The sequence below is a fragment of the Rhyacophila brunnea genome, unplaced genomic scaffold (genome assembly GCF_057557595.1).
Source record: "Rhyacophila brunnea isolate RB1 unplaced genomic scaffold, BYU_Rbru_1.0 scaffold_1, whole genome shotgun sequence".
Lineage (NCBI taxonomy): Eukaryota > Metazoa > Arthropoda > Insecta > Trichoptera > Rhyacophilidae > Rhyacophila > Rhyacophila brunnea.
The window spans coordinates 63,893,000-63,905,096 of NW_028232751.1; the positions used below are offsets into that span (position 1 = coordinate 63,893,000).

Consider the following 12,097-nt stretch of genomic DNA (forward strand, 5'->3'; position numbering starts at 1 on the left):
GCCAGTATCTAGCTAATGTATTTCAATGGCGGCTCGCTGACGGCGAGACTGGAATCTCTCAGCTTCAAAACGGTCGCGAAGAGATGCGACATGCTAGTCGCGCGGTCTCTGAAGTTTCCAGTCACCGTAAAACAGTGGTACCAACATCATTAGATTTCGGTGAAAAATCATATTTTCTTACCAAAATTGGTTAAATATTAATTGGAAAATCAAAATAACCGTATGTAAACGCTGCAGCGCGCGTGTTGTCAGTTTTTGTACAACACGGTTGATAGTTGAGTTTGACAGTTTGAGGTTATGTGATTATTATTTCAACTGGGTTTCAGTAGCGCCGTGTGCGAAGCATCACATTGGTCAGTTTATGAGTTCCTTCACAAACTAGTTCCATCAGATTTCAGTTGCGCCGTGGGAGGATGGCCATAGTGTTCGGGTATGCATGCTTATTTGGATCAAGTATTCTTTCTACCAAAATCAGAAAAATATTTTTCTTTATGGTCAGTTTTTGATAAGTTTGATGTCTATGGGACTGTGTACTGTCAAACGCGGCTATAAACATAAATATTATGAAGTGTACATGCAACCGAATATTCAATCGTTTCTTGACTTCCAGTGAAGACAGAAGAACTTTTAATACCCTCAATCCAACCGGAATATAAACAGTAAGTGATTTAATATTTATCTGTACTGTATGAATAAGTCATATCTATTTTATTTGAACTCAAAATTTGTTTCATTTAATGTGCATGTTATATTTAATTTCTTTTGCTTCTTCGTTGTAATGTATACATGCTAAATAATCGTATACCATTTCATTATATTATTAATTATTCCCCTCGTGGCCTGATTCAGTGACCTTATACCACAAAATTAAAGTTATTTATAACTTTAATAATTCATTTCTTTCATATAATAGTACCTAGTGATTGTCTTAGAAATACACCCTAATCGTAGTTTTTATTTTTCTAGAATAATGAAAGTCAGCGAGGAATAGCAGAATCTCCTGACTGATTTATTAATCGGTAAGTGGATAGTGCCAAATATTTGATATCAACAAAAGTTCATTGAATACTGACAATTATCTTGTAATGGTCTGAATCATATTGTTATCATAAACATCACATTCAACTATCATGGCTTTGTCCATTATCTTAAATACTATTTACCACATTTCCATTATATCTATTATGGATACGAATTCTTTTTGAGAATTTCTCAATATGCATACATAACCTGTTCTATTATATATTTTACAAAAAATCCACGGCTTGTAAGTAGCCGTTTCACGCCATATTTTACCACAACGGACGCGATGCAGCTGTGGACGGCCATTAGCCATAAATTGAATTCCCGGGTGGGTGCTAAAAAAGATGGATCCGGCTGGCGGAAGGTATTTATATACACATTAATTAATTTTATTATAATCATATGGTTACACCAAATATATGAATACACCCTCAGAGATGAGAGAATTCCTTCAAATACAATTGTGAGATATATTTAATAACCATACCACAATCGCAAGGGGTGGATACTCAACTTTTTCAGTCATACTTATTTATTTTCATTGAACTAAGAACACAATTTACAGAGGGTGCAGGTTAGTTTTTAAAATTCAATTTAACCCCGCCCAAATCAAACCAAAATTGATACAAAATTTTATTCTATCTATAAAATATCAAAAATGTTGTATGGTTTGATGACATAATTTTGGATATTTTATAGATCAATGAATATTTTGTTGACTTATTTACTATTGCTTGGAGGGTTTAATTGAATTTTAAAATGTAACAACCACATCCACATATTGTAGTCTTTGGTCAATGAAAACAAAAATACATTGGACTGACAAAGTTTAGTGTACACTATCTATGTCGGATCTTAGCAGCTTACCTCCACCCTTCGCCACTGCCATACCATCATATGAGACAGTTTCCTAATATGTCATTATTGTTTTACAGACGTGGCATGATTTACGGCAAGCTGTAAAAAATAAGCAGTCAAAAATACTGCTGTGGCGAAAGCAAACTGGGGGCGGTCCACCGTGTAATGTCGAGTTAACCGCAGTGCAACAGAGGGTGGCGGAGATGTTGACGGAGACCGTATCGTCAGGTCTCCCTAGTAACGGAATAATAAGAGAGAGTATTGTAAGTTCACATTATTTTAATTCTGCGATATTAACCAATGTGAGTTCAAACCTGCTAACTGCTACTTCATTCTTTATTAGTCTTTGTTTGATTTTAATCAGTTTACGCGTATTCAAATGCAATAGATATAATTATAATGGTACCATAACATAAGTCAAGGTATTATAAATAATTTGGTACAGTTTTTATTACCTACATGTTTTCTTTAACTGTTATTATCACTCAGGTAAAAGCATGCTTGAATAAACTCAAAATAAACATAAAATCTTTTTCTTGGAATATAAAATTTCCCTTTTTTTTGGGAAACCCTATCTTGGGAATGGATTATAATCTGCTGATATGATTTAAATGAACTCAGGTAAATCTACTTTCTTACCTAAGTGATTATTTCAGGTAATACTACTTCATGAAGGTATATATATTAGGTATACCACAGCTAATTAAACTCTTCATAATTCATGAAAAGGATAATAGTATGCCGTTATTTATTTTAAAATTTATAGAAAAGTATCTATTTTCAATCTTATTTTTATAATGGATAATAATTATGCTGCGGGTAATCCGACCATGCTGTATATTAATAGAAGACTAGATCCCGGTATTGGTGAATAAAAGGAAAGAATTTTTGTCATTTTTAATGTGGACAAAATAATAAGAAATTAAAATATAATGCTGTCTTCTGATCCTAATCTGTATCCTTTCCAGGTGATTACGTCGGCGACATACTCACCGACAACGCTGACGGCAGGTTTGGCTGCAACGTCACCAATTATGCCGTCAACGTCTGTGACAACGCTGATGGCAGGTATGGCTGCAACGTCACCAATTATGCCGTCAACGTCTGTGACAACGCTGATGGCAGGTATGGCTGCGACATTAACACCATTAATGCCGTCCACGTCAATGAGGCCATCAACGTCACATGCAGAGGCGACCCCAATATCAATTCTGTCCACCACCACTACTACCACCCCTGCAGCTCCACCTTCACGTCTAGCCCCTAAACGGTTGGCATATTATAATGGTAATGACCAAACAACGGAGTCAGTGGGCCCTCAACCACGGGAGCTCACACCTGCTCAAATTGCAGCAGAAATGCTTGTATTAAAACAAAAGAAAATGGAGTTTCTTCAAGAATCAACGAGGACTCTTGAAGTATTACTCAAAGACTTAACAATGGCCATCCGCGAATCAACAGAGGCTAGACGTGAAGGTCCTTAAAGTTTTGTTTGTGACCAACTGTAGTTTTAACATTTGTTTTTTTCATTTCATCAATTTCACTCTGTCAAGTCATATTTGAAATAATTTATTGTATTTTGCTGAATTCAATGACATTTGATAGATTTTATTGATAATTTACATTATTAAGCGTTATGAATATTAATTTTAATGTAACTGTCTGCTTTCTATAAAATTACGATATATGACTTTAGATAGTAAGAAATGTTTATAATTTTGTGTGAGATTGTAACTTGTGCTTTATAGTATTGTGTTTTTTTTTTTAAACATAGTATATTGGTTGAAGTATGCATGTTTTTTTGGTTCTTGTATTGACTTTTGATCTTGTATCATTAAATAAAAATGTACATACTCTCATACAATAGTTTTTTTTATTTATATGTTATCTCTTATTGATGATGAAGAGTATGGATTATTATTCCAAAATAGGAAGAATAATATTGGATTATATATACATAAAGCAACAAATTAAACACAGGTGCATGATCACTTTATAAATGGTATTTATGTACCGTATATAAAGATTGTTTTATATGTGGAAAGTAAAAAATGAAGTCCAAATATTTATCATGATACACATATATTTATTTTACATAAATTGATTCAAATTCAAAAATTGGTAATTATAAGATTGCATACAAATATCCAATTAATATTATAAAGAAATATATATAAATGCAATCATACCTTTACATAGTTGTTACAAAATGAATTTATATATTGAAATACATAAATTGTCGAATTAATTTTGGCTGATGATTAAGTATGCGAACAATAATTATTAATCAAGATATATATATGTCTATTGAAATCAACAGACTTTATGTGATTTTATGGCCATTTCTTGTTGTGATTCTATAATATTTAAATGAATAGTAATAGAATTCTTATCATTTTCATGCTGAAATAAAATTTAAAACATTTTCAACGGATCAATTTTCAGTTACAAAATATTTTTATTAAAAGTGGCTTCAAATATACCAAATTATTGTATTGCAATTCAATCTCAGACATCTTAAGCAAAGCAATATGATCAAAACGTGAAAATCTAATTACATATTTGTTGATGTTTACTTGTACAGTTGTTCGGTGCAGCGAAGAATATATTGTTTAGACAAACTTCTCTCAAAACTATAATATTCGTATTTCTGCCATAATGTGCTGCTCCTAAGCAACGTTTGGTCTGCCTATCTCTACAGGACGTCACTGCCTATAATGTCAATCATGTATTTTTTATAACTTGTTTCTTGATATTTTTTGTTCTCGTTTCTTGTTATTATGTCATAATAATAAAATTAACAATACCATTGTCATCATTTCCATGATTTGATATTTTTCCCAATAAACGGATACGGGTTTCGTTGTTATAACATCTTCAACGGATCAATTTTCAGTTGAAAATGTCGTAATGGTGAAACTGGTATCGCCTGTTTGAAAATAAATGTGGGAAGGTACATACGTCAAACATACAATAATAACATAATTTGTGTTAATAACAATAATAACATATTTTTATCTCGAATAAATGGCATTCAATGAAAATTTAATTGGGTTAAATATTTTTTTGTTATATTAATCTACCTCCATTCTCTTATATTATTATCATAGGCAGCTACTTTTGTATTCATCTTCGAAACTGTGTTATTAATTGATAAATGCATGTATTTATTATACACTACACAACAAAAAAGAAAATAATATAAATAATGAGTTACAAAAATATTTGAAGTTATTATTAATTAAAAGCAATATTCCCAGTCTTCGCCTATTCGTAGCGCTGCGCGCGCATCGCGTCTAATCTCCTTCATAACATTTTATAATATGTAACCGAGAAACTGTCTCTAATGTTACAATAAAGGTGATATTACTATACATTCTCGATGCGTGACGTTAATAAAATTAATTATAAAAACATTACAATTTTAATTTTCTAATTTTTTCTGATTTTAAATTGCATGCATCTATTTTAATAAACTGTAGTATGAAAGTGAGATCCCCGGGGTTCCAGCGGCTAGCTCAGGAGTCCATCGAACCCCGGATTCACAAAAAAAAAGAAATTCAAACGGTTGGAGTATAAATAAAACTCGGTCTTTCGTGTTCGTGACGTGGTCTTATATTTTCTTATCCTTTTTAGTTTCACAAATTTATATCTGGGTTTTTACGATTATAGTCGCAGGTCCTATCCTATCGGAAAGGGGACGCTTACTTATTTTTTTTTTCTTTTTCAAACTTCGCGTACCCACGCCATTCCACAAAAAGGACTCTCGTGATTGGCCAAATTTTATCGCGTGATGTTTTTTGATTTCACGAATCACGAGGACCACCCTGGCGCAGGCGCGTCGAAATTTGGACGTTGCCGACAAGCGCGGCAAAATTTATTATTTTTGAATCCTTATATTAATTAGTCTTAAAATTATCTCTTTCATCCATCATCATTTTTACTTTTTAAATTTAAAAAAATACTTACGTGGTTGAGCAAGGAATCAGATTAGATATTTTATGAAGCCGTTTCTAGAGGTCAGGGTTACGTTTCGACTTGTAGCTACTAAATGATTATTTTACACCGGGAGAAGCCCGCCTGTAACAGGGGTGTATCAATTCGCCCCATCTGGATTAAAGTCGAAAGGTACGCCCTGATCTCATCGGCCACCCATCCAATTCCTTGTTCATCCGTTAAATACATGGCATGATAACAGTTTATATAAAAAAATTCAACTACAATCTAACTATTCTAACAAAAAAAAAAAAACAACTAACTTTACGTATTGTTTCTATATTTTTTTTAATTACTATTTTCCTGCTCAAAGCAATGCTCCTGAATAAGTCAGAGTTTGATTTATTTTCCTTTCTTATTATCATTTGTCATAATTTATTATTATTTTATTTTTCTCCTGTAATGTCGTGCGTTTATTTTGTTTTCGTAATGTTTTTGTTATTCTTCTCGTTGTTTTATACTAGTCAGCGGAGGGGTCGTGGAGCTATAGTCTTCGACTCTTGGGCTGTCCAGTTTTTTTGTATTCCGAGAGGCTACATTTGTAGACGTTTGGCCCTCGTTCGGAATTATTATTTCGTGTTACGTTTTTCTTCTTCTGGTGCAATAGGAGCGTACCTCGTTTGGCGTCGTCTGCCTTTGCAACCAGGGCGTGGTAGTGGCGTTACAATTGAGCCAGGCTCGTTTCGAGCAGCGGATATCCTTCTGTGGAAAGTTTTCCACTCATCTGCTGGTCTCTGGAGTATCACCTCACGGACAGATACTGTGTCTCCATCTGTTCCTATTACTGCGGGCAAGGCATCGTATAGCGGTACAACGGCTAGGCTCGCTGACGGCGGCACGGCTTTCTCACAGGTACTAGGATGGATTTTCACAATAAGTATCCTTTTCCCTTTCTTTTTTTTATAGATGGTTACACTTCGGAGGTACCTCTTGTTGTTTCACGATATCTTTCAGGCGTCACGTCCCTAGTCTCTCCATGAACCTGCGCGAGAAAGGAGAGTGCGCACTCTCCACACTATCAAGCTTTGGTATCATGAATTTTCGGCTACGCTGCCTTCGGATGCGCTTACTTCGAGAGGTGGCTCCCTTTGTGCTTCCAAATTGTCTTCATCTGTATTTATTCTTTTTCTTTCTTTAGTAATTTATTCGTTCATTAGACTTCCTGTACTTTAAATTTATTCGAATTTACTTTATTAATTACTCCTACCCCATACATTAAATAGCTACTAATTTTATATAAAATCTTCCCATGGGACTTATGGCACTTACTATCACATTTAATATTTTACCCTAATACCCATAAATATTTTGCAACATTGTATTGACTGTATAAATAACATTGATATTAAAAATTGAAATATTCCACCCTCTCATTATATTTATTTACTGAATCAGTAAACTTAAAACTGTGTAATTAACTTTATTTTTAGTGAAACCCGTTTTATTTAAAAAAAAAATTGTTGTTTCGTTTTACGCGCCCGACATCCTATTCCAAAGGCGCGCCGCGCCGATTTGCGGTGCCTCTCACGTTTTATTATTATTATTATTTTTTTTCATTATTGAAACCCCGTTGAGAAATTTACGGCTTTTTGACTCATTTTTTTTATCACAAGCATACAATCTCTACTTTCATCCTCTTATCCCTAATTTTAACTTATTATTAAAATTTAACATAACAACTATATACACTTCGTCGAGTGATGCCGTATTATTCCCGTTCCGTTTTCGCTGTGTTAAATTTACGATTGGTAATTTGTAAAGAAATAATAGTGACGGTCGTATACTATTTTCCTCGTTTCTCTTTGAATTCAAATTATTAACACGGCGTAACTTTGAAACAGGTTTCGCTCTACTGTAGAATATCCTCTTTCCCGTTTATAAAATTGTTTGCGATTTTCAATGTTAATGTTTTCGAATTCATTCATATTTACTTTATTTGAACGGAAAGAATTGGCGTCACTTTGCGAAGTGTTATTTTTAAAACTAGAATGTACATTTTTCGTACTAATGAACTTAAGATTACAAGGCTCAGAAAGTTGGTCCTTAATTAACTTTATATCCGTAATTAGAAGAATTTCCGGATGTTTTATTCGTATAATCTACACATTTCACTTCCAACAGGAACTCGGCGTTCACCCTTGACTCGAGGGTTGGCGACTGGTCCTGCTTCATCTCCTCGTGGTCGAGCCTGCGCCCGCACAGCTTCGATTCCTCTCAGCTTGCGCGCCTTTTCAGTCCTCTTGTGAGGCTCCCTGGCCTCGCGTTTCCTTTTTCTCTCCTCACCGAACATCCCGTGGTCGACTAGGGTACACGACATGTTAGTGATACCCTAGGAAAATTGGCATTTTGCTCGCCGTTTTTCGTCGCGAGTGGGCCGTGGCCTCTACGAGCCCTCCTCGCTGGATACCGTCGATGATATGTCATGGTCTCCATAGGTGGGATTTGTGCAGCCATTTGTCGTACTGGAGACGCGCTGGTGCTACGGTCTCCAGCACGACGCTAGGCGCGGTCAGCTCCGTATGTGGACTGTCTTCGAACACCAGAGGAGGACTCTCCCGGTTTGATGTTGGAGACAGCACTTCTTCTTTGATAAGGGTCACGTCGGAGTCCACTTTTTAGTTAACCATTTCATGGTTGTTCCGGCTCCTGGATCATAAACTTTTATTTAGCGTTCGCGGGCGTAAATTTTATTTCGCGGGTTCGGAAGAATCCATGCGATTCTTCGAGCTTCACGTTGCCAAGGCGCCATTGAGATCCCCGGGGTTCCAGCGGCTAGCTCAGGAGTCCATCAAACCCCGGATTCACAAAAAAAAAGAAATTCAAACGGTTGGAGTATAAATAAAACTCGGTCTTTCGTGTTCGTGACGTGGTCTTATATTTTCTTATCCTTTTTAGTTTCACAAATTTATATCTGGGTTTTTACGATTATAGTCGCAGGTCCTATCCTATCGGAAAGGGGACGCTTACTAATTTTTTTTTTCTTTTTCAAACTTCGCGTACCCACGCCATTCCACAAAAAGGACTCTCGTGATTGGCCAAATTTTATCGCGTGATGTTTTTTGATTTCACGAATCACGAGGACCACCCTGGCGCAGGCGCGTCGAAATTTGGACGTTGCCGACAAGCGCGGCAAAATTTATTATTTTTGAATCCTTATATTTAGTCTTAAAATTATCTCTTTCATCCATCATCATTTTTACTTTTTAAATTAAAAAAAATACTTACGTGGTTGAGCAAGGAATCAGATTAGATGTTTTATGAAGCCGTTTCTAGAGGTCAGGGTTACGTTTCGACTTGTAGCTACTAAATGATTATTTTACACCGGGAGAAGCCCGCCTGTAACAGGGGTGTATCAAAAGCTTAAAATATCAAGATAATATATATTTTACGTAAATATCATTGTTGATTTATATATTATAATATATTATATTGTGATGGTATTACAAAGGTTCCTAATAAAAACCTCACTGTGAAATTTAGAAAACTGCGAAATATCAACATTTTGTATGTATCATGAAAATGTAAAACCATAACTGCCAAAATTTGTAATTTTGATGGAATTCTATGAAAAATATTGAAATTAATAAAAGAATATGGTTTTATTTTGGAAACTAGATTAAAGATATTAACTATTATTGATTAAATGCTCCATCAATCTGTTTCTGAGACGTCTTCCTGCACGTAAGATGGGATTCCTTCGTGCAGATTCCGCGGAGTCATCATTTTCATCCATTATACATGCGTCCATTCCGTCATTATACAAACTTTCTTGTAGGTGTGGCACAGGAATCCTACTGGCAATACACATATTGTGCAAGACAGTACACGTGTTTATAATTTGGGAAGCCTTTGCGGGGGAGTAGTGTAATACTCGATCTGCCAAAAGACATCTCCACCTCGCTTTTAAGACGCCATTACAGCGCTCGATGCAATTTCGTGCACGGATGTGCATCCTGTTGTATGAATCTTCAATAACATTATCTGGAGTGCGCACCGGCGTCATCAACCATGGTTCCTGAGGATAACCGGCATCACCTAAAATCAATTTTAACTTGTATTGGTTTTTCATTAAAAATGAACAATAAATTCTCACATCTTATTTTTAACATTACTTCTAAAACTCAACCCAGTCGCACATTGAAAATCGTCTCGACAATGACGTTACATGGCAGTCGTGGCACATATAAAACCTTGAAAAATATTTTCAACATCAAACTATCTTGATTACAATTTACAATTTCTAGTTTATATTTAGGTATGCTACTGTGTGACGCTTCGGCCATGTGTATCAGCAACAGTCATAAAGAAACTTCAATGAATCACATAGCAGAGTATATTGTGTTTATTAATAAAATAAGATGAATCTATGCATTAACTCCCAAGTTTTAATGATATTATTGTATCAAAGTTGTATTAAGAAAGAAACATTCAAAATATATGTTCTATGTGATATGTGTATCTAATAATAATGAAAATGAATAGACAACTCACCGAGCAGCCAACTCCTATCTCTGTTTACATGCTCCATCACCGATTTAATAGTAGAGTGGCGCCAAATGTATGAGTCATGGGTGCTTCCAGGGAATAATGCGTTGACATTCAGGATTCTTAAATCCGCATCACAAACCTATAAATTAAAATAATAGATGAAAAAGACTATTCCAGCAAATGATGTGAGTAGATATAAGATATAAATTATCAGAGGAAAACACTTACTAATTGGACATTTATTGAGTAATAACTCTTCCTGTTCACGTATATGTGTGCTGGTGAAATTCGGTCTTCTTTGTGCGGACACACAATAGCGACATGTGTGCAGTCAATTGCACCACACACCCCAGGGATCTGATATTTCTCGTAGAATCTGATGAAAATTAAAATAAGTTACTTGACATTGGTACTTAAAGCATTGTTATGAAAAGGAGTTTGATTTTATTAAAAAAAACCTCAATCATAGGTAAACATCCTGAATAACATAATATACGGAGGTCGCTAAGCAGATGAAATGGCTATCGGTTGGACATGTAGCTTGGTGAATGGAACACCTCTGGACAAATGCCACCCGAATACAGCAATAAACGACCACAAGGACGGAAGCTCTAAAGGCTGCAGGATAGACAAACGCATAAAGTGCAGTGGCTGTACGTGGCAGCGAAGAACTAGGGACCGAGAACACGGGAAAAAGCCTGGTGAGGCTTTTATTCAGCAGTGGATTGACCATGGCTGGTGATGATGGCTTAAAGCATAATAGCTAGCAATAAATCTTGAGTGTTAGGATACGAGAAGTTGATTGCTCACCGTTCTTTTATTGATGGTATGAGTGCCTCATTAAAGAACACCCATTCGTTCAACAAATGGCTATTGATGGCAGTTGTCACTTTTTCAATGGCATTACTCATTGCTCCCAGACTGAGGCCAATATATACCTCCTCACCAATGCCCCGTAAGTAGCTTCCGGTCGCCAAAAATCGCAGTGTAGCTAAAACCTGGATCAAAAATAAACGTTAAAAATCGCGAATTACTGGACTGAACGGAAAAAAAATATAATAACTGTGAAGTAAAAACTTACCGCGGTTTTCACACTTATTGCCGATTTTCTATTTGGCACTGTCATTACGCCTTCCAGTCTTTCGATTAATTGGCGGGCCAATGGTTTCGACAATCGAAAAAGTTGGATGAAACGCTTGTCGTTTAACTCGAAAGCGTCGTCTCTCTTCCGATACTTGCGGTGTTGTGCATTAGCTTCACCTTCGAAAGCCAGGTTTAATACAAATAAAGCAGTCATGATAATATATAATCTCTATATATATAAAAATCTCGTGTCACGATGTTTGTGGTCGAACTCCTCCGAAATGGCTCGACCGAGTTTTATGAATTTTTTTATGTATATTTGTTAGGTATGAGAATAGGTCAACAAGTATATTTCATACCGCTAGGTGTTTAGGGTATCTCTATCCAGAAAAATTTTCTTTTATTTTTTTGACAATTTTTTTTTTGTATTTTTTTTATTATTTGGCATAAATAAATACCTATAACCTCAAATTTTCACTTTCCTACCCCCATCCTCCCATTTTTTAATCGCGATTTTATTATTTTTGTATAAACAAATTTAACCGTCGTTCGTATTTCAAACAGAACGAAATTATTTATGTTGTTGAATGACAGATGGCACTACGTCCGAGAAGAATTCAAGAGAAGCGTCGCGTCATTTTGACATTTC

At 35.3% G+C, this 12,097-nt stretch overlaps 1 protein-coding gene across 1 annotated transcript; it reads left to right on the forward strand.

Moving 5' to 3' along the window:
• Positions 1 to 798: 798 nt before the first annotated feature.
• On the forward strand, positions 799 to 3,616 carry LOC147080091 (uncharacterized). Its single transcript, XM_085959446.1, has 3 exons — positions 799 to 1,387; positions 1,959 to 2,144; positions 2,850 to 3,616. The coding sequence occupies exons 1-3, from the start codon at positions 1,310 to 1,312 to the stop codon at positions 3,363 to 3,365; spliced, it is 780 nt and encodes a 259-aa protein (XP_085815572.1). The 5' UTR covers positions 799 to 1,309; the 3' UTR covers positions 3,366 to 3,616.
• The last annotated feature ends 8,481 nt before the right edge of the window (positions 3,617 to 12,097 follow it).

Coding starts and splice junctions, on each gene's coding strand:
- LOC147080091 (XM_085959446.1), top strand. CDS start 1,310: ATGCAGCTGTGGACGGCCATTAGCCATAAATTGAATTCCCGGGTGGGT. Junction 1,388..1,958: donor ATGGATCCGGCTGGCGGAAG/GTATTTATATAC, acceptor ATTGTTTTACAG/ACGTGGCATGATTTACGGCA. Junction 2,145..2,849: donor GAATAATAAGAGAGAGTATT/GTAAGTTCACAT, acceptor TATCCTTTCCAG/GTGATTACGTCGGCGACATA.